The sequence below is a fragment of the Bison bison genome, unplaced genomic scaffold, assembly GCF_000754665.1.
Source record: "Bison bison bison isolate TAMUID 2011002044 unplaced genomic scaffold, Bison_UMD1.0 scf7180017864471, whole genome shotgun sequence".
Classification (NCBI taxonomy): domain Eukaryota; kingdom Metazoa; phylum Chordata; class Mammalia; order Artiodactyla; family Bovidae; genus Bison; species Bison bison.
The window spans coordinates 10867310-10890629 of NW_011495032.1; the positions used below are offsets into that span (position 1 = coordinate 10867310).

The window sequence follows — 23320 nt, forward strand, 5'->3', positions numbered from 1 at the left end:
GACCTTCTCACTTGTGCACTAGCCTTTGAAGCCCTCCTCTTGACTTAACTTCATCATCAAGGCTCAGGAAAACTTTTCCTCAACTCTGGTGCCGTCATACCTCCACCAACTTAAGTTATGGCATATTTCATAACCTTTTACTGTCCCTTTAAAGTCAGGGGGGAAAGTTTTATCATGTGCCATTTTATGTGGCAAGTAACCTTGATTACAGCATAAACATTTAATTTTAGATGTAGGTTTTGTTCAACAATTAACCTATGAAGGATCAAGAGAATGTCCTAGAGTTATGTTGAGCATCTCATATATAGATTATATATATTTAATATATAGTATATATATAAAATACTAAGAACCTTTCAGGATGTGATAGGTAACATTGTTAAGTGACAATATTATCTAGGGGTTGCAATATAGTAAATCACTATATACTAAATGAAATTCTTGCCCAAATTAGCTTTCTGATTCACTTTTCCAACTCAGGTGAAATTAGGAATTTCCTTCTATCATTCTCATAAGAGAGTAGATCCTAATTTTTTTGGCCCTGTGGCATGTAGGATCTTAGTTCCCTGACCAGCTATTGAATCTGTGTCCCCAGCTTTGGAAACAGAGTCTTAACCACTGGATTACCAGGCAAGTCCCAGCAGATTCTGATTTAACTCTTCTAGATTTCATTTTCTTAGGACAAGCTATAATCTGTCATCAGTGATTCTGGGAAATAATTTGTTATACAGGCAACTGTGCATACTGTTCCATCTGACATTTACTCTTAAATCATTTGTCGAAAGAATGCCTACTCTGGGCAGTTAGACAGTCTGCTTTACAGAGAAAGCCAGGGGCATATAATTCTTACCCTTGAGGAACTTTCAGGGCAGTGGAATAGTAGAGGCTAATTATTTAGCAATAAATGCATTAGTGTGATAAGTTTCATTATACATATAAGCACAGGTTTGTCAGACTTAGGATGCACTTGGGCTGGGATAGTTTAATTTCAAGGAAAATTATAGGTAAGTTTTGAAGAACCAGAAAAAGTAACTAAAGGTAGTATAGTACAGTTAAGTGCTACCATTTATTCAGACATAGAAATGTAATAATATAAAAATTGCTACTTCTTCAAAATACAAGTATCTTAGTGTAGTTTTTGCAGTTTTCATGTGTGCAGTTTACACGATATGTAGACAGGGAAGAAGATCAAATCCAGATCATGAAGCTCATTGTATGTGAAATAACAATGAAACAGCTTTGTCTATAACAGGGATTGTGGACGTGGAATATACACTCAGAATGAAACCTGGCATAGCTTTTTTGAAATGTGTTCATTATTATTTAAAGTACGAAATCTAACACCATTGGGGAATAATCATGTTCCTTAACATTCCTCCAACCTGATTCTTAGATAACATGTGGTCAAGCCGGCTTTCCTTGCATTTCAAATTTTTGTTTCAGACAGGCGTGTTCCTTTTGGTGTCTGAGTGTTTGTAAGAAAGCTCAAACATTTTTACCTCATAAACTTCCCTTAAGTTTCTGCTCTTGGTAAAGTTAGTCAGAATTCTGACTTGGGGTGGTATAGCATTTAGTAGATAGCACAATGATATATTACAAGTCCTAGATAATATTGTCTTCCAAAAATGTCAAGTGTCAGAGAAAGACAAATATCATAAGATATTGTTTATATGTGAAATCTGAAAAAAATGGCACAAATAACCTTATTTATAAAGAGAAACAGATCTAGAAAACAGATCTAGAAAACAAACTTATAGTTGCCAAAGGGGAAAGGTGGTGGAGGGATAAATTATGGGTCTGGAATTAACATATACACACTACCATATATAAAATAGGTAATCAGCAAGGACCTACCATATAGCACAGTGAACTATACTCTGTAATAACTTATAAAGGAAACGGATACCCTATAATAACCTATAGTGGAAACAAATCTAAAAAAGAATATCTGTATCTATATATATCACTGAATTACTTTGCTGTACAACTAAAAGTCTCTTGATGAAAGTGAAAGAGGAGAGTGAAAAAGTTGGCTTAAAGTTCAACATTCAGAAAACGAAGATCATGGCATCTGGTCCCATCACTTCATGGTAGATAGATGGGGAAACAGTGGAAACAGTGTCAGACTTTATTTTTGGGGGACTCCAAAATCACTGCAGATGGTGATTGCAGCCATGAAATTAAGACATTTACTCCTTGGAAGGAAAGTTATGACCAACCTAGATAGCATATTCAAAAGCAGAGACATTACTTTGCCAACAAAGGTGCATCTAGTCAAGGCTATGGTTTTTCCTGTGGTCAGGTATGGATGTGAGAGTTGGACTGTGAAGAAAGCTGAGCACTGAAGAACTGATGCTTTTGAACTGTGGTGTTGGAGAAGACTTTTGAGAGTCCCTTGGACTGCAAGGAGATCCAACCAGTCCATCCTAAAGGAGATCAGTCCTGGGTGTCTATTGGAAGGACTGATGCTGAAGCTGAAACTCCAATACTTTGGCCACCTCATGCGAAGAGTTGACTCATTGGAAAATATCCTAATGCTGGGAGGAATTGGGGGCAGGAGGAAACGGGGACGACAGAGGATGAGATGGCTGGATGGCATCACCGACTCGATGGACATGAGTTTGAGTGAACTCCGGGAGTTGGTGATGGACAGGGAGGCCTGGCGTGCTGTGATTCATGGTGTCTCAAAGAGTCGGACATGACTGAGTGGCTGAATTGAACTGAACTGAACTGAACAACTAAAAGTAACACAACATTGTGAATCAACTATATTTGAATACATTTTATATTTATTTCATTGGAGGATAATTACTTTATAGTACTATGATGTTTTTTGCAATACATCAACATGAATTTGTCCCCCCATCCTGCACCCTCTTCTACCTCCCTCACCACCCTATACCTCTAGGCTGACTCAGAGCACTGGTTTTGGGTGCCCTGCTTCATGGATCAAACTTGATTTTTAAAAGTATCATAAAACAAAATTAAATTAAAAATAAAAGAAATGGGGGAAAAGTCTCATATACTGAAGTCTTCTTAGCATTGTATACACTATATCTCATATAATTATCTCAACAACACTTGGGGTTGGTTTTATTATCTCTTTGCCTCAGAAAAGGAAACCAAGGCTCTGAAATGCTAAGCGTCATGGATAAAGTCTAAGGGGCTAGAGTGGGAAATTCCAGCTGGGTAGAAATCTGTACCCTTGCTGACTGCATCCAAGGAGTTGCTGAGTTTGCATTTTGTATAGCAGCCAGTGAGGATGCCAAAGAGACCCCTCCCAGGACATCTCAAATCATAATCACTGCAAGGCATTTTTTGCTTTCTGCTAAGCCAAGTAGAGCCTCAACTGTCTTCCAAGACTCTAGTAATTGATATTTTATTCTGTTTTGAGCAACCTCTGTAAGTGAGTTACTTGCTATCATATATTTCAATGTTGTTGTTGTCTGGTCATTAAGTCATGTCAGACTCTTTGCAACCACATAGACTGCAGCAACACCAGGATTCCCTGTCCTTCACCATCTCCTGCAGTTTGCTCAAACTCATGTCCATTGAGTCAGTGGTGCCATCTAGCCATCTCATCCTCTGTCATCCCCCTCTCCTCCCGCCTTCAATCTTTACCAGCATCAGGGTCTATTTCAATGAGTCGGCTCTTTGCATCAGGTGGCCAAAGTATTCTAGCTTCAGCATCTGTCCTTCCCATAAATATTCAGGGTTGATTTCCTTTGATGAGGTTTGATGGGTGCCAAGTGAATAAGAAAAAATGAGTATGCTCTGGGTATAGATGAAAGTAAAGCAGCTCCGAAGATGGATGAGAGTGGAGGGAGGAACATGATTCCTTTGAATAAAGGGAAGCCTCAGAGAGACATCTGAACAGGTGTACTATAGAGCTGACTTCTGCAGGGGTTTCCATCCCTGTCGAAGAACTAAAAAGGAAGAAAGAAAGAAATGAGAAAACTTGTAATGAATAACAGTCTCACAGTGAATGATTGTTTGCACAGGAACTTCTCTTCAATAGAATGACTCAGCCTCTAGACCTCCTCTCAGTCGGGGGTTTTCTGACTTAATAACTTCAGACGAATGGGCTGCTGAGAGCAGGAAGGGAGGTTGGCAAACAGCTCATGCCTAGAGATCTCACAAGACAGCATTTGGAGGTGGAAAAACAGTCATTTGGGTGGAAGGGAACAAATTGGGACACAAAGGATGGTTGTAGCACAATAAAAACAATGTTGGGTGCTGAGATGGAGGAGCAGAAAGATGGTCCAAAGTGTGCCTCCTCTCGATGGCTCCGGACCCGGATAAAAAGTTTTCTCATCCAATTAACCAGGTAGAACTAAGATGAAGCTCTCTTTTCTAACAGCAGGACATACTTGAATTTATTCATAAGCAAGCGTAGATATTTTATGTGATTTTCAGTCACTCTGTTCTTTGCCTCTTGTCTTCACTTCTGCCTTGTATAAATGACATGGCACAGAATAGAAAGGGAAAATGGTATAAAGTTTATATTCTGGTCATCTGATCATCGAAAAAAGGAAATCTATTGTTCTTTTTTTTTTTTAAGCAGGATATTTAGGTTATTCTTTTTTACTCAGTGTGTGGCATCCTGGAGCTTCAAATCACTGTTAGCCCTTGATTGCACTCTCTGCCACCAAGAAATTATCTAATAAATGGTGCTGAAGCCATGAATGTATAATGGGTGAATGACTTCCAGTAAAGGCATTTTTACCTCTCTGTTTTTTGCAAATTGGGCTATGATCATTCTAAGATTAACAGATATTTACTGCAATGTTGACTGTTACCCACCTTTTATTTTCTCACCAGAAATATTTACTCAAAGTTTAAACTTTTTTGCTGCATATTGATTTTCTCTCAGCTATCAAAGCATAGTCAGAAGTGGACACGCCACTCCCAAAGCTATATTTTTATACATTTGCCTTGAGCTGTTTTCTTTGTAAAGACAGGTCTAATCCAGTCCGAGAACCTTGACCTTCACAAGGGCCCTTCACTCCTTACCTTGGAGACTTAATGAGACAATTGCCTTGGGGAAAATGATGCTGGTTACATCCAAGGGTTTATGGTTTTGCTGTTTCTTCACATAGGCTATTCTTTGATCTTTCAGACCTCTTTTGATATCCCCAAAACCACTGCCTCTGGGATTCCCACCCTCAGTGAAGCGATGGTGCTTCAAACTAGGTAATGTCATAAGATAGGGCAGGAATTCTGAAATGTGGAAAAGAAAGACTCTATTTCTTATTTTAAAAAATAGTACTGTACAATCTCTACTGGAAGAAATTTTTTATTCATAGATCTGTTTTTGAACTATTCCAGCGATTATGAAGGGTTCTCTGGGTTTTTACTCTCTCAGTCCTCAATTTCCATGTGCATCTAGCAATATAATCAGAGCCAGAGCCTTGCATTGGAAAAAGTGTGCTTGGCACATGGAAAGTTCTTCATACATTAACTTCTGAGTGAATGAATGAATCAATGAGTTTGTTTTTTTTTTTTTTTCCTTTCTCCCCATACTCTCATCCTGGACAAATATGCCTTCTCCTTGCTGGTTATGTTCTGCTCTTTTATTCCGTAAATTGTCACTGAAAGCATATATCCTGGAGCAACTTGATACTAACTTGTTTATACTAACAACCTTATATGACTGGGTTTCAGATTGTTTTTAAATAGAGTGTTTTGCAGTGTATCTGATAGGAGATGAAAGAAGGCATCACACACTGAAGAATAAAAGGAACAATACAAAAATTGGAAAGCACAACTTATAATCAGGGATTGATATTTTAAAACTAACATATCACATCACCACTTTATAGAAATCTAGATGGAGTACAATAGTTAATACTTTGCCAAGGGTAGCATTAAGGGATAATTTTGTTTTTGTGTTTTTTATTCAATAATGCTACCATTCTATTAATAACATCTAATTTCAAAATATCTAATAGGCAATTTAAGACCTATTGGTTCTAGGAAACAAAACATAGCTATGAGATATGCTTCTTCTTCTTTTTTTTTTTTTTTACAATTATAAAGATCAAAGATGTAGACTGAGGCTTCTATTGCCTCCGTTACCTGTCCACCTGTACAACTTCATCATCTCTAGATTTTATGTAGAGTCACATTTCTTGGGTAATTGAAGAACTGTGAGTATCCGAAATAGATAGAACTCAAAGTCAATGTCAAGGTTAAAAATCTGCATTTCTTTAGTAAATTTTATACAACATTTTGATGTGGGCCATTATTGTATACCAAAATATTATAATTCTACTTAGTGCAATGAGTCTTTGGCTTCTATTTTAATGTGCTGACTTATCACTCAGTATATGGCATTACTCCCCTAAAAGTAGCCTTAGAATAAAATTAAATGAGCTGCTTACCTTTTTGGACACTCTTTAAGTTTGCTTATAGCTGTCAGTTTTGACTCACTTAGCAATGTGTGGGGAGAATAATTTTTTCTGATTTTTAAAATTTAGAAGTTTTTAAAAATCACAATATATATGTTTATTATATCCTTATTATAAATATTCAAATATTGCAGAAATAGTAAATAAAAAAGAAGTTCCTCCTTTATCATCACAGGAATTATTTTATTTATACCTAATATGTAAAATTTTAACATTTTACATATTACCTTGAGATAGTAATAGTGGAGCATGTTCAGTGAAAGTGTGAAAGTGAAAGTGTTAGTCGCTCAGTCACATCCGACTTTTTGCTACCCCATGAACTGTAGCCCACCAGGCTCTTCTGTCCATGGAATTCTCCAGATAAGAGTACTGGAGCGGGTAGCCATTCCCTTCCCCAGGGGATCTTCCTGACCCAAGGATCAAACCCTGGTTTCCTGCCCTGCAGGCAGATTCTTTGTGGTCTGAGCCACCAGGGAAGCCCACATGTAGGGTACATCTGCATAAAATATCTTCCTATGTATTTGTCATAATATTAAAGTTTATTCATTTTTCATTGTTTTAATACAAAACATATCATTCTTCAACTTGCTTTCTACATGAAATATGTCTCAGAGAGCTTTGACTTAGCATCTTTAAATAAGCATAAGCATGAATGCATCCTGTCCATTTTAATGGCTGTAAGGTATAGTTGTACCATAGCTTATAGCTTGTCATAGCATTATAAACATTTTATTTGTAAATGATATTTTACTATTAGAAAAAGTGTTGCAATGAACATTTCTAAGTCTTGACATACTTTTTAAAAAAAATTTAATTATTGGCATTTCCATTGCATAGCTTTCTAGTGTAAGATTGTTAAATCATCCACTTTTCTACGTTGATAGATGTGGCCAAATTGCAGAAGGGACTTTGGACTTTATACAGACCACAAAGGTGTCAGTTCAGAGCTGGCCTCCCTGACCCTGGGGTGAGCAGGTGGCTTTACCACAGAACTCACTAGACCTGCAGAATTCATTAGCGTCAAAACAGAGCCACACAGACCCTTCAACTGACCCAACTTTGATTGCCAGGGAGAAGGATGGGGAAAAGGAATAGTTGGGAGTTGGGAATGGACAGGTATATTTAAAATGGGTAATCAACAAGGACCTACTGTATAGCACAGGGAACTCTGCTCAATGTTATGTGGCAGCCTGGATGAGAGGGGAGTTTTGGGGAAAATGGATACATGTATATGTATGGTCGAGTCCCTTTGCTGTCAACATGGAATTATCACAACATTGTTAATTGGCTACACTCCGATACAAAATAAAAAGTTAAAAAAACAAAAACAGAGCCACACAGGGAGACATTTATTACAACCTCTTTTCACTCAGAAATTTCTAGAACCTTTTGCCAGGTGTGGACCCTGATGATGTTGGACCCTCCTTTAAATTTTTTTTTTTCCTGCGTTTGTCATTTCTACTGTGCCTGTTGGTGTTCCAAGTGACATTCCTGCTATTTACAAATAAACCCCAGTGTCTTGGCCTTGTTTTCAAAGAGTAGAAGGAGGAGAAAGAGGAGAGAGTAAGGAGGAGAAAAAGAAAAGGAAGAATTAATTTTCTCTCTTTTGTAAACCTGTCTTATAGATTTGTAGTGAAAATATTACAAAGTAATATATGTAATAAATACACAGAACACACACAACTATGGCTACTTATTCTGGCTGCACTCTCATTTTCTGTATCTAAACTGTGATTTATCTCTATGTCATATTTTATTTTGTAATGGGATGATCAAATCCTGAATTTGTCACTTACTATCATTTAGCCTCTCTGAGTTTCAGCTTCTTATTTGATTTAAGAAAATGGAAAGAAACAGAAGAAAAGAATGCCCATCTCTGGGGAGTGCTGGTTGAGTTGGCATGAATTTGCTCATCTAGCAGATCTACCAGATATTTAGTTCTCAAAAATGTGTTAGTCATTGGTTTTATTATTATTTTATTACTTTTACAGCATCTTAAACTAAGAGGCAATATCAATTTATAGAATTTAGACTAACTTCTTTTGGTTTGTTTTTAATTTTCATTGGAGTATAGTTTTTTCTATTTTACAATGTTGTGTTAGTTTCTACAGCAAGATGAATGAACACACAAATATATATCCCCTCTTTTTTGGATTTCCTTCCCATTTTGGTCACTACAGAGCATTGAGTAGAGTTCCCTGTGCTGTATAGTAGGTTATCATTAGTTAACTACTTTAATTAACTTCTACAAAAACTGTACATACCTATATGCAATAAAATAAGAAAATGAACTAGTGTATCAGAGTAATCAAATATATCATTCATCCATCACACTCTAGGTAAAATAAGGAAAAAGCACTGAAGACCTCTCTCCCCAGAATTGGGCTGCCCTCTGAAAGTTCACTGGTAAAACTCATGCTGTCATGGTTGGGGCTAGGTCTGTGAGCTAGAGATAAACCAGAAGATTGCTTGCTAAACGTGTCACCAAAGAGTCTGTGGGCTCCCAGAATTCCTGTCAAGGTGACCTATGTGTAATCTCAGAGAATACAGGGCTGGAAAATGATTGCAAATTATAAAACTGAAACTTAATCAATTGAAGTGTATCTTGTGTGGAGAAAGCCTGTGTGAACAGAATGGGAGAGTCAGCCTGAGAGCCAGGAGGACAGCTCAAGGACTCAGGACTGGGTTATTCTGGTTCTCTCTGGAGATATTAAATAAACATGGGAAGCACAGCTTCCACTCATGAGACAGCCACTCTTTGTAAGCAGCACACAAGGCCTGGAGGATAGGAAAGCACGCTGGTTACAGCAGAAGCTTTGGTTTCTATCCTAGCTTCTCCTGGGCTTCTCCCATGGCTCATCAGGTAAAGAACCCACCAGTAATGCAGGAGATGTATGAGATGTGGGTTCGATCCCTGAGTCGAGAAGACCCCTGGAGAAGGGCATGGCAACCCATTTCAATATTCTTGCCTGAAAAATCCCACAGACAGGGGAGCCCAGTGGATTATGGTTCATGGGATTGCAAAGAGTCTGGGATGACTGAAGCGAGTCAGCACACACTAGCTTCTCCACTTGCCAACACCATCCCCTGAGAGGTCACCTCTTTCCTTAGTTTCCTCTGCTTACAAGCAGGCAATGTTATAACACCGTCGTAGGACTGTTGTGAGGGTGGAATGATAACAGATGTAAAACTCTTATTTGTGTGCTCGCCTGGCCAGGGAAAGGCAAGAGGTGGCTCCCATCTCAGGTCCTGCAATGTGAGATGCTCAGCGGAATCCCAGAGCCAGCAGTAGGGTCTAAGAATAGCAGCCCCACACCCACGCAGGGCCTCTATCTTATGGGCCTTTTTCTTTTAGGAAGAACTCCTCCTATAAAAGACAAGGGTGGCTTTAAATAGCAATTTTTGTCTACTCTAATATGTTAAATATTTTGAAATTTGGACCCTTCCTGTAAGAGATAGAGATTTCTTTACAAGGTTTGAAGCAATGAAGCATATCTTGTCCACATGTATGTGTATGTTTCTGAGCATGTGGAGAAGTGTGAGAGGGGGCAGGGCTGAGGGAGGAGCAGCCAAACCAGGTCAGGTAACTCTCACCTGGGCCCAGGCAGACTCTGAGCCTCAGAGGATGAAGCCAGGAGGATGAGGATAAAGCAGTGAATAGCGGTGTAAAGAAAGGGAGCTTGATGGACATTGTTGATCAACAATGAGGGAGAAACTGAGGAAAAGAGGAGAAATGAAGCCCCACAGGTATTCCGCCTCAGCAGCTGGGGAGCCCAGGGCCAAGTCTTTCACAGAGTAACAAGTAGGGTGGCCGATCCCTGGGAAGGTGACCAGTGGAGGAGGTGTGGGCAAATGAGTTAGAGATAACTATTGACATGTAAAAAGATGTTTTGTAGACAGCTGAATGAGTATGTATTCATGACAAAATGCATGTGAGTGTGTGCGTGTGCGTGTGAGTGTGTGTGTGTGAAACAGGAAAGAAGGCAACACTAAAGTGCTGCAACATGTGGAATAAGTCGGACGCTGACATATTCTGTGGAAAAGAGCAATTCAGTGACATTTCATGGGCGTGGAAGGAGAAAAGGCTAATTTTGGTTAGGGTGAGAGAAGGGTGAGAGAGGAGAAAAAGTATGCAGACATTTTGTGAAGAGATTTTATGGCACTACTGAATCTTCTTTCCTTTCCTGTGCTATCAGGAACAGGTTAATCAAATGATGACTACAAAAACCTTAATCCTTGCTAATACTTTTAAAATTCCATTTTATACTCATAAGCTCTGTAGGGCCATTTGCATTTCTTACTAATGAAGTAGCACTGGGTAAACTTTGACTGTATTCATATACCAAGACCTGATTTTGTTTTTTCACATCTACGTGAGAGGAGCCCTGTGCCTTCAAGTTTAAAAAAATATTTATAGAAAAAAATACAGTTTCCAAAAATATTAAATATATGCCAACACTGTTTTGTTTTGCCCTTCATGTAAGAAGCATGGGCATAAGAAAAACAAATAATGCATATTAAATGCATATATGTGGAATCTGGAAAAATGGTATAGATGAATATTACAGGGCAGGAATAGAGATGCAGACATAGAGAACAGATACATAGACAAAGCGGGGCAGAGGGGTGGGATGAATTGGGAGACTGAAACTGACATATATACACTACAGTGTGTAAAATAGGTAGATAGTGGGAACCTGCTGTATAGCACAGGGAACTCAGCTCTGTGATGACTTAGATAGGTAGGATGCGGGAGGGAGTGGGAGGTCCAAGAGGGAGGGGATATAGGTATATGTGTGATTGATTCACTTTGTTTTACAGCAGAAACTAACACAATATTGTAAAGCAACTCTATACACCCTCCCCCAAAAAAGAAATACTAGGAACTGAAATAAAGACTCCAGATAGATATGGCCTGATCAGTGGAGGAGGGGCATAAGTGAAGGGATATTATCCTCTGGGGTAGACTACAGTGACCACAGTCAATGTTTTCACATTTTCAACCAAGTGACCCTGGAGCTTTTTTGTCAATCAAGTGACCCTGGAGCTTCTTGTCATCTGATCCCTTAGGTTGTTTGCGTTTATCTGGAAGTCTTAATAAGGAAGACAAGAAGGAAATAACTGTCTTAACCAAAGTTAAGTTATAATTTCTGGCAAATATCAATATGGTATTTAGAGTTGTTGGGTTGTTTGTGGGCATCAAACAGCCTTTCTTCCTTCACATCCACAGCAAATGGACAGTATTATGTAACCCACTGAACAGAAAGGTGTGCAGAGTCTCTTGAGATCAGTCCATTCAGTTTCAAACAAGAGCTTCTGAGGGACCTGAGGTCTTGAGTTCTTTGCATAATTTTCTAGGTTTATCTACTTTATGAATAATATGTTATTGGTTACATTTGAGTGACTGAGAGAAGAATATAAAAAGGAAAAAAATCCTCATTTAATCAGCTCAGTCACCCAAGTAATGTTATAAAATAATTGCAGCAATTACCCAAAAACTGGCTGATGGAAAAATGGCAGCATATAAGTTTTGCTACACTTTAATGACACATTAAGAAATCAGTGACCTCTGCTCTGCAGTCCTGATTTTGGTAAATTCTTCAGATTCAGGTAGTAAAACTAAAAAAGAGACTATTTTGGCTAATTCTCTGCCATTAAGTTTGCTCTTGAGAAAATTTGAGTCTTTTTCTTAATGTTCATGTTTTATCATTAGAACACATGCATGTCTTTGTTTGAATTATTTTTATAGTTTTTAATAAAATATAATTGCTTTTCAGTGTTTTACTAGTTTCTGCTGTACAGTGAAGTAAATCAGTCATGTAGATATCCACATACCCCTCCCCTGCTCCTCACATTGCCTGGAGGAAATGGTGAAAATGAAAGTGTTAGTTGCTCAGAAGTGTCTGATCTGTCACCCCATGGACTGTAGTCTGCCAGGCTCCTGGCTCCATGGAATTCTCCAGGCAAGAATCCTGGAGTGGGTAGCCATTCCCTTCTCCAGGGAATCTTCTTGACCTAGGTAGGGGTTGAACCCTGGCTCCCACATTGTGGGCAGATTCTTTACTGTCTGAACCACCAGGAAATCAGCCATATGTAAACATATATCTCCTCCCTCTAGGGCCTCTCTCCGTCCCCCATCCCACTCCTCCAGGTCATTACAGAGCACTGAGCTGAGCTCCCTGTGCTACACAGCAGCTTTATGCTAGCTATTCACTTTACACATGCGCAGATGATACCACTGTAATTATAGAAAGCAAAGAGGAACTAGAGGGGCTCTTGATGAGGGTGAGAGAAGAGAGTGAAAAAGCTGGCTTAAAACTCAATATTAAAAAAACTAAGATCATGGCATCCAAGCCCATAACTCCATGGCAAATAGAAGGGGGAAAAGTAGAATCAATGATACATTTCCTCTACTTGGGCTCTAAAATTACTGTGGATGGTGACTGCAGCCATGAATTTAGAAGACAACTGCTTCTTGGCAAGAAAGCTATTACAAACCTAGACAGTGCATTAAAAAGCAAAGACATCACTTTGTCAACAAAGGGCTATATGGTTGAGGCTATAGTCTTTCCAGTAGTCAAGTACAGAGATGAGAACTGGGCCTATGCTGAAGAATTGATGCTTTTGAACTGTGGTGACGAAGAAGACTCTTGCAAGTCCCTTGGACAACTAGGAGATCAAACCAGTGGATCTTAAAGGAAATCAACCCTGAATACTCATTGGAAGGACTGATGCTGAAGCTGAAGCTGAAGCTCCAATACTTTGGCCACCTGATTTGAAGAGTTGACTCACTAGAAAAGACCCTGATGCTGGGAAAGATTGAGGGCAGGAGGAGAAGGGGGTGACAGAGGATATGGTTAGATGGCATCACCAATTCAGTGAACTTGAATTGGGCAAACTCCGGGAGATGGTGAAGGACAGGGATGCAGTCCATGTGGTCACAAAGAGTCAGACATGATTTGGTAACTGAAGAACAACAGTGTGGTGGTGTAAATATGTTAACTGTAATCTCCCAATTCATCTCATCTTCCCCTTCCCCTCCCTGAGCCCATGTGTCCATTCTCTACCTCTGTATGTCTATACCTGCCCTGGAAATTACCATGACATACCAAATTACCTGGAAATTGTATAGACATATAGAATGTGTCTCTAGTATATTCTTTGTGCCCTTTGAGCTTCCATAGCTGGGACTCTGACTGGCCTGCTCAGTCATGCCAGCTGTGGGGCTCCTTTTCTTATTTCCCCTTTAAAATTCTTTGTATTTAAATTTTTTTTTCTTTTTTTATTTTGTATTGGGGTTTAGCTGATTAACAATGTTGCAATAGTTTCCAGTGTACAGCAAAAGGACTCGGCCTTACATATATATGTATCCATTCTCCCCCAAACTCCCTGCCAACATTTTTATTTCAAATGTGACTGGGAATTTCTATAGCTATTTATTGAATCCCTATTATGCAATAGTTGACTTGCTAACTTTTATATACATTATCTACTTTGACTTTTTACAACAATATCAAATTAGTATTATTATCCCCATTTAAGAGATTAGGGTTAGCAAGAAGATCCAACCAGTCCATTCTAAAGGAAATCAGTCCTGAATATTCATTGGAAGGACAGATGCTGAAGCTGAAACTCAAATACTTTGGCCACCTGATGTGAAGAACTGAGTCATCTGAGAAGACCCTGATGCTAGGAAAGATTAAAGGCAGGAGGAGAAGGGGACAACAGAGGATGAGATGGTTGGATGGCATCACCAACTCAACAGACATGAGTTTGTGTAAGCTCTGGGAGTTGGTGATGGACAGGGAAGCCTGATGTGCTGGGGTCACAAAGCGTCGGACACAAATGAGTGACTGAACTGAAGAGATTAGGAAATTGAGTCCCCCAGTGACCTCATGACATCATACAAATAGTGTGCTGAGGCACATGGATTTAACCTGTGCCCTCTAGCCTAATTGCAATATCTTCCCACTACAACAAAATCATTTCTGTACTTAAAAAGTACATAAGCACCCTTTAGGAAGACTCTTGTATATTGTTCCAAAGAAAGACAAAGTCTGTAAAGTGTTTGACCTTGACAAGACAAGCTCTTCTCAAAAGCCAAAGAAAAACAACTTTGTATGTAGAACATCAACTCTGCAGCTGCATACTTCCTGTCTATTAATAGGTACACCATAATTTGTATCATTTTTATGCCATCTCCCCAAATATTCTACCCATTAATTCTTTGAAGTGTTTTAATCAGTCTTGTCATTCACACATTGAATTAAATCCAGTTTTATTCTCAGTGCCACCCTAAGTGCATGAATAAATTTGAAAAGTCCTCTGATGCCTGAGGGGCTTGCAAGACACCCCTCACCTGTCTTATTGGCCAGTGGAATGTTGGTTACTACCACACTTATTTTTTTTTTAAGAATTTTAAATCCATTTTTAAGGTTTAAAAATTGAGTAGTTTTATATTGTTATTCCAGTCTGGCCCACTGATCTTACATTTGTGAAGAGCATAATTACCTGTTAGAAATGGTCATAACTGCCTCCTGAAGACAGAACACCATCTTTATCCCAGTCTTCCTCTCTTTCTCCCTCTTTTTCCCACGTGATACTGAAGCTGTGTGTCAGGTTCCACTTATCATAACATAAAGGTGGCTTCACTCATTTTTATTGTTTTTTTTTTTGCTCCTGTAGTCATTTGAGTTTATGAAGTTCTTTCTTTCTGTTATTTGAAAGAGCTTTTTATTCTTAGAGTGATTTTGTGTATTCCAACACTTTGATAGATGGACATCAAATTGATGTAGAAAACATGCCATAGCGTATGAGGGAAGCCGTGGTTGACATTGATTGACAGACTCCAGAATCTACCATTTCCACCTTGAGAATGAAACAAACAAACAAACAAACAAAACGTGGAGAAATAAAATCGTTTAGAGTTTAAATTTAAGTTTCTTCAGGAGACTATATGGGTTTGGTCTTTATTCTACTTTGGTCACTTGAAATTTGCTTTGCAATGTCTCCTAGAAAAAATATTGGAACATAAAGATTCAAATTTTATACTGTCTGTCTAACATTCATAGATGTGCTTTCAAATAAACACAAAAACCTTATTCCATATCCTCTGATTAGTTTCTGAATATGGTACTCAAATTATGGATAACAGTTCATTTCTTTACATTTTGTGTGATTAGACTATATTAGATTATGTTATATATATTATATATGTTAATGTATTATATATTATATAATAATATATTAATATAATTAAGTTATAAATTATTAATATATCAATATATCATTATTATATATCATTATATTATATAATGATATAATAATAATATAATATATTATTATATATATAATATAATATATATATGACTACAACAGTATATGAAGAAAGTGAAGTCGCTCAGTTGTGTCTGACTCTTTGTGACTCCATGGACTGTAGCCTACCATGCTCTTCCATCATGGGATTTTTCATGCAAAAGTACTGGAGTGGGTTGCCATTTCCTTCTCCAGAGGATCTTCCCCACCCAGGGATCGAACCCGGGTCTCATGCATTGTAGGCAGGTGGCTGTCTGAGCCACCAGGGAAGTCCATAATGGTATATATACAGGTAAATATTTGATTTGTTTATAACCAAAGTGAATTAGTGCATTTTTCTACAAATCTCAGGAGTTGGATGCCTAATCTTAACATTTAATTTTCTACAACGTTCTGTGTAGTATGGAGACCTCCAAGACAGACTTGTAACTAGGTGTATGAAAAGATGAATAGACTTGCCTCAGGCTGCAAAGTGATTTGGGGACGAGGATGAGAACTCAGATGAGTGTTAACACTGCTATTTTTGAGCATTTACCACAGATCAGTTACCATGTTAAGTGACTATATCATCTCATTTAATTCTTGCTATTCTTTTGTGATATAGACATTACGTCCATTTTTCAACTGAAGATACTGTAGAATCTTAGAAATAAAATGATTTGCCCAAAGTAGCATAGTTAGAAACTGGGGATCTGGGATTTCAGAACAAATCCACGTGCTTTTAAAGCTTTATCCTTAAAGCACTACATCACACTATGTGGTCCTTGCCATACTTCCCCAATTCATAGTTAGACATATTATTTTCTTTGTCTCAAGACTCAGAGCTGTAAATAATATGTGAATGGTGATGAAATACAACATTGATTTTGAATGTTTTGACAGCTGTGTTGAATTATTTGTAACTACAGAGAGAAGACCACTATTAATTTGCTCCTTTGTGCTCTTATAAAAAAACTATTGCATCAGATACTTTTCCTTGATCATTGTGCCATGGTGTTCTGCCTGTCAGTTCTTAGGTATAGACAAGATGATCCAGCTTGTGCTTACCTGAATCTACATAGGTGGGGAGTTCAGCCCATCCATGTGTAATTTTCAAACTGCCTCATAAGATTCAATTCGTTTCATATTAACATTAATGATGTATAGTTGTTAAATTTAAGGTTGAGCTATATACTAAGTAACTAGACCTCTGCCCCTTCTGCCATGTGACCATAGGCAAGTTATCCCATATCTCTGAGCCTCAGTTTCCTCATTTGTGATGGAAATAACGGTACCCATTGCACAAGGGTATTACAGATCCCCTAGTATATTTCTGGAGAAAGCAATAGCACCCCACTCCAGTACTCTTACCTGGAAAATCCCATGGACGGAGGAGCCTGGTAGGCTGCTAAGAGGTTCGCTAAGAGTTGAACGCAACTGAGCGACTTCCCTTTCACTTTTCACTTTCGTGCATTGGAGAAGGAAATGGCAACCCACTCCAGTGTTCTTGCCTGGAGAATCCCAGGGACGGGGGAGCCTGGTGGGCTGCCCTCTATGGGGTCGCACAGAGTCAGACACGACTGAAGCGACTTAGCAGCAGCAGCAGTATATTTCTGGCTCTAAATAGCTGCATATTCATTCAATGCCAGTTTCTTACCTACTTTTTTTTTTTTAATTATCAGTTAAATGGTATGTCCTTGCCATTCATCCACAGTCACAACTCAAAAAAAAAAAAAAAAAGGAGGGGGGGAGGGTGTGTATAGCTTAACCCCATTCATTTTTAATTTTCTTGTCAAAGACTGACTAATCAGTTTCCTAGTTGCATAATTAACAGAGACAAAGCCAGAGTCATTAACTAACAAAATCTTTAAAACGCAGAAGAGAAAAATGAAAAGCAACAAACTACCTAGAGTTTAAAGGTGATAAGAAACATCCTAAGCTGATTAAAACCTGTTGGCAGGTGGCTGAAACGAGTCCTTGGAGTGATTTCAAGGGGTTTTGTGATGCCTGTTTCAAATTTGTTACTGAGATAGCTGATCTCTTCATAGTAAGAGAGGCAATATTTCATGTTCTTTCAGTGCTGCGTTGGGCAGGTGGGGTGCTCTCAAGCTACAAAAAGCAGCAACAAGCTCTGTAAGCTATCTACTTTTCTGGAAAGACTTAAGGAAGATGTAAAATCTACTTGTTTTGGAAACTGGCCACGGATTTTGTAATTGGCATCCCAGACTTTCACACATAGATGAAAGGCCTTCTGTTAGTCTCCGCTCTGCCTTCACCCTGTTGCAACTACCTAAATCACTTTTGAAAAGAGGAGGCTTGGTAAAGAATTCCTAGATTATCCACATTTTTCTCCTCTTTTTTTCTTAAATTTATGTTTTGCAGGACAAATGATACTGGCTTTCTTTCCTTCAAAGACCACTTGCCTGTCACTCAGATAGTTATCACTGATACGGACAGAACAAACTCAGAAGCTGCTTGGAGAATTGGTCCCTTGCGTTGCTATGGCGACCGTGAGTACTAAATTGAAAGAAGCTTTCTCTCTCCTTACATAAGCTCAAGATGTTTTATTCCCTTATCCTTTTCCCCAGCAGTGTCCCCTAGTCCTGAAGTTATCCACATGCCCAGTGCTTTCCTATAACCCATTCCATGCTTAAGAATTTCTTTTTCATTTGCAGGACACTTTTGGAATGCGGTATCATTTTATACAGAAGCCTCTTACCTCCACTTTCCTACCTTCCATGCGGAATTCAGTGCTGATATTTCCTTCTTTTTTAAAACCACGGCTTTATCTGGAGTTTTCCTAGAAAACCTTGGCATTAAAGACTTCATCCGACTGGAAATAAGCTGTAAGTTTTCTCATTTATGAATCTAATGTAACTGATCAACAGAAGTTTTAATCTTATCTTTTCCACAAGCAACTAGTATATATTTCAACCATCAAGTTAATCTCCCTGGGTATCTGTGAAATTAGCAATGGTAATTTCTAGTTTCTTCTTATAGTTTTTATTATTACCTAGCAGTATTTAAAGAGTCATCCTCTCTTCAAACTAGTGCATCCCCTAAATTCCCATAGATATTTATTTGCAGTGTTCTTTATCTGATCCATGGGCATTTATTACATTTTTTTAAAGTTTTCACACCACTACAATCTCTATGGAATGATGAGAACACTAGTATTCTGCATTCTGTTTATACTTAGGGTCAACTTTGTTGCTATACTTTTGCTCCGCAAGGTGCTTCCTATTTCCCATCATCAGGAGTCTGGGCCTACACAATCATTGTTTCTCTACCACTTCACCATGAACAGGGGTGTATCTAGTGAATCTTATGTCAGGATGTGGATAATTATTTAACATTCCATTTCCTATAAACAAAGTATATTCAGAAATAATCATTAAGTTAAATGAAAGGTAATAGAACTGCAGATGGAGAAATGTTTTATTAATGAAACTTTGTATGTAATCACGCCAATAAAAAATTCCAGTAGAAAAAAGACAATACAATAATTTTAATCACCTTAATTAATTTTTTTATATAAAAGGGAAAATACCTACATATTGATCTGTCACATGAATAGTAGTAACATTAAAATTTCTGTTTCTTAGGCTTGGTTTGTGCAATTTTGTGAGTGATGTCATCAAAATTGATTTTGAGTGTTCATGTTGAAAAGGGACCATAATGAGATTTATCCATTCATCTCTCATACTGATCAAAGGGTACTTTTTATTAATTTTAAACTTAAAATATGTTGCACATTAAGCAATAGATATATACATTTTAGGAAAGATTGATTTTAAACAAGGCTAAATTTGATAGACATTCATAAAAATTACATTTTACAATAAATTTCAGAAGCTGCAATGCTTTCTATTTTTTCACCACCAATGCTAGCAATTTCAAATATCTCCAAAATTAAAAAAAATATTCACTAAAATACTTGTATTAGAAAATTCATCATGGGTTACTATTCCATTTGGTAAAGCCTTACATATTTCCTAAGGACTTGGAATTACTTAAGCTCTCTTGGACTTCCCTGGTGGCTTAGACTGTAAGGAATCCACCTGCAATGCAGGAGACCCAGGTTCAACCCCGGGGTTGAGAAGAGCCCCTGGAGAAGGGAATGACAACCCATTCCTGTATTCTTGCCTGGAGAATTCCATGAACATAGGAGCCTGGTGGACTACAGTCTATGGGGTTGCAAAGAGTCAGACATGACTGAAAGATTAACACAAGCTCTCTTCAGGGGCAATTTGTGTCCACAGTCCCTGTGGTACTATATGTTCACCTATTTCAACAGTAGAACTAAGTTAAACAGTGATAGTACAGCAACTGTAAAAACAGAAAATCAAAACTTGAGTTCTTATTCTTAAAAACAAACACATATTTTAGTCTGCATGTTCAGGAGCCAATAATAAGTCAGGAGTTCTCTCTATTAACTTTCCTCTTGAATATAATATGTATTAAGTGGTAGACAATGTACTATTTGAACCTTACATATACATTATTAAAAAGTAATATCAACATCAGCATTTGTTACAAATTTTTTTCTTGGCAGAGGAACGTTTTATTGCTGGCGTTATTTAGAATTATTGGTGTATGGCAATAATAGAAAACCCATCTTTTAGTTGCTCTTGCTAGTTTCCTGATTCTCTGCCTTCAGTGAAGAATTCTTCTGCCCCTTTTTCTCATACACAAATTGGACTGCTCCCACTATCTTGCCCTTATTAAAGTCATGACTAGGGAGATGTGTGCTTTTCATTAGGGATATCATTTACCTGGATCCAAATGGATATTTTCTTTGGTTTGATTGATGCAATTGACTGTATTACAGTAGTAATATGACTATATGAAATACCCTTGGAAGCTTAAGTAATGTCTTAGCAACAGAAACTTAGAAATTGGAGCACTCCAGAGAAAGATACAAAAGTGCTGGCTGGAAAAGATAGCTGAAGTCTCTGTATAAGTCTCCTGCAAAGCATGACACAGTTAAGTGTTTCTTCTGCAGTTACAGCACAGTACAAAAAAAAGATCTCTCTAATTGATAGTTTTAACCTTCTTTTACTCCAGTGATTTAGGCTGTTAATGGGAGGAAGCTCTTGTGGCTTTAGTGAGAAATAAGATCCCTCATATCTACCTTGGGCAAGTTCTAAATATGTGGAGTTGAGTGCCAAACATTTAATAATATGGATATAATAATCTCAATGTAAATTCAATAAAAATCAAGCCCTAAGGCCTTTCAATTCATTAAAGCAGCAGCAAATGGCATATTATCACAAGGTAATGAGCTATGATTTAGTATTAATTACATTTCAATGTCCGATTTGTTTGTACTTTCTGGTACTATATTTTGTCTTTTACATGATTCTTTCTTATGCTTTTTGTTTTACTATTATATTGTATAAAACTATTTTAATGCAAATGATACTAAATCTGATTGAAATTTAAAATCCAGTGATGTCATTGTTTGGTGTACACATTTCACCAGATCAGAGAACATGTGTTTTTCAAACTAAGATTTATGTAAACTTTTTCAAAGTACAAAGCCTCATATTTTTCAAAATATCTTGTTTTATGATTATTATTTGAAAGGAAAAACAGAACTTACTAGGTGGTCCAGTGGTTAAGAACCTGCCTGCCAATACAGGGCAAATGGGTTCAATATCTGGTCCGAGAAGATTCCATATGCAGTGGGCCAGCTAATTCTGTGTACCACAACTACTGAGCCTGTGCTCTAGAATTGAGAGCTGCAACTTCTGAAGCCCATGTGCCCTAGATCCTGTGCTCTGCAACAAGAGAAGCTACCACAATGAGAAGCCTGCCTACTGCAACTACAGAGTAGCCCCAACTGCTCGCTGCAACTAAAGAAAGCCTGTGCACAGCAATGAAACCTGACTTAGCCAAGATAATTAATACATAAATAAATTTAAAAGGAAAAACAAACAAGCATAGGGGAAGGGGGGTGGATCTTTCATTTCTTACTAACAGCTTCATTCATTTTATGTCCTTTTTTTTTTTTTTTAAATGTCCTCCTTCTGCTAGGCTATGATCTTCTTGTGCTTTGAGAATCCTTCCTCAAATAAGAAGCCTTTCTCATTTATTTGTTTATTTGGCTGTACCAGGTCTCAGTTTCCACATGTGGGATCTTTATGGCAACATGGGGGATCGTTTGCTGAGACCTTCAAACTCTTAGTTGCAGCAGGAGGGATCTTAGTCCCCTGACAAAGGATCTAACTCAGCCCCGTGCATTGGGAGCAGAGAGTCTTAGACACTGGACCAGCAGGGAAATCTCCACTATATTTTTTATATAGATGGAATTTTCATCCCAGAGATTCTTCTACATGTCAACTTCTTAGAAAGAAAATAGCCTTCGTAGTAGATTTCTCGGAGTAGATTTCTCTCCTCCCAAAGGAATGTTACTATGTAACTATCTGAACAGAAGTTTTCAAAATTGATGTGTCCAAATTGTTGAACATTGAATAACAAGTTTGCATAAAATTCTCAATCTATTACCTTCTGGGTCACTTCCAACTAAAGATCTTTTATTTTTATTTTGTAACCTTGAGATTAGTCTATACTCTATGAAACACAAGATACTTTATGTCCTCAAGTCTTAATGGATTTGTTTCGAATGTGACAAAAATAATAGCTATTTTGACAATTAGCTCACAATTGCTGTGTGGGTAAAAATAGATATTTTGGGGTATATGAGGGTAGCAGAAGAAAATGGCTGTTGAGAACAGTTTGGCATCATGAAAAGAGACTATTGTTGATAATACAGTGTGGATTCTAATTTCTGTTTCTTGAACTATAAATTGTGAAGAAGTTCTTCATCTCTTCATTGCTTATTTGTGCAAGATGGAATTGGTGGCACCCATATGCCAATCAGACACATTTGACTATAATTAAAAAAAAAAAATTCACTCTGAACTGGTAAACACAAGAATGGGAATCCACTGGTACCAGGGCATGTGACTAAGTACAGAATTGGTGGGATACTTTATTTCTGGTTAGATTCAGCAGTAAACAAATGTTCAGTTCAGTCGCTCAGTCGTGTCTGACTTTTTGCGACCCCATGAATCTCAGCATGGCAGGTCTCCTTGTCCATCACCAAATCCCAGAGTTCACTCAAACTCATGTCCATCAAGTCGGTGATGCCATCCACCCATCTCATCATCTGTGCTCCTGTTCTCCTCCTGCCCCCAATCCCTCCCAGCATCAGAGTCTTCTCCAGTGAGTCAACTCTTCGCATGAGGTGGCCAAAGTACTGGAGTTTCAGGTTCAGCATCATTCTTTCCAAAGAAATCCCAGGGCTGATCTCCTTCAGAATGGACTGGTTGGATCTCCTTGCAACTCTCAAGAGTCTTCTCCAACACCACAGTTCAAAAGCATCAGTTCTTCGGCACTCAGCCTTCTTCACAGTACAACTCTCACATCCATACATGACCACTGGAAAAACCATAGCCTTGACTAGACGGACCTTTTTTGGCAAAGTAATGTCTCTGCTTTTGAATATGCTATCTAGGTTGGTCATAACTTTCCTTCCAAGGAGTAAGCATCTTTTAATTTCATGGCTGCAATCACCATCTTCAGTGATTTTGGAGCCCAAAAAAATAAAG

The 23320-nt window shown here is 38.0% G+C and overlaps 1 protein-coding gene across 1 annotated transcript in view; it reads left to right on the plus strand.

Annotated features, from left to right (window-relative positions):
• Window positions 1–23320, plus strand: part of CNTNAP5 (contactin associated protein-like 5) — a 1037136-nt gene that overhangs the window by 834111 nt on the left and 179705 nt on the right. The window contains exons 15-16 of the mRNA XM_010860827.1: window positions 18087–18214; window positions 18380–18550. Of these exons, the coding sequence (XP_010859129.1) occupies window positions 18087–18214; window positions 18380–18550 (299 nt within the window). The remainder of the gene's footprint in view (window positions 1–18086; window positions 18215–18379; window positions 18551–23320) is intronic.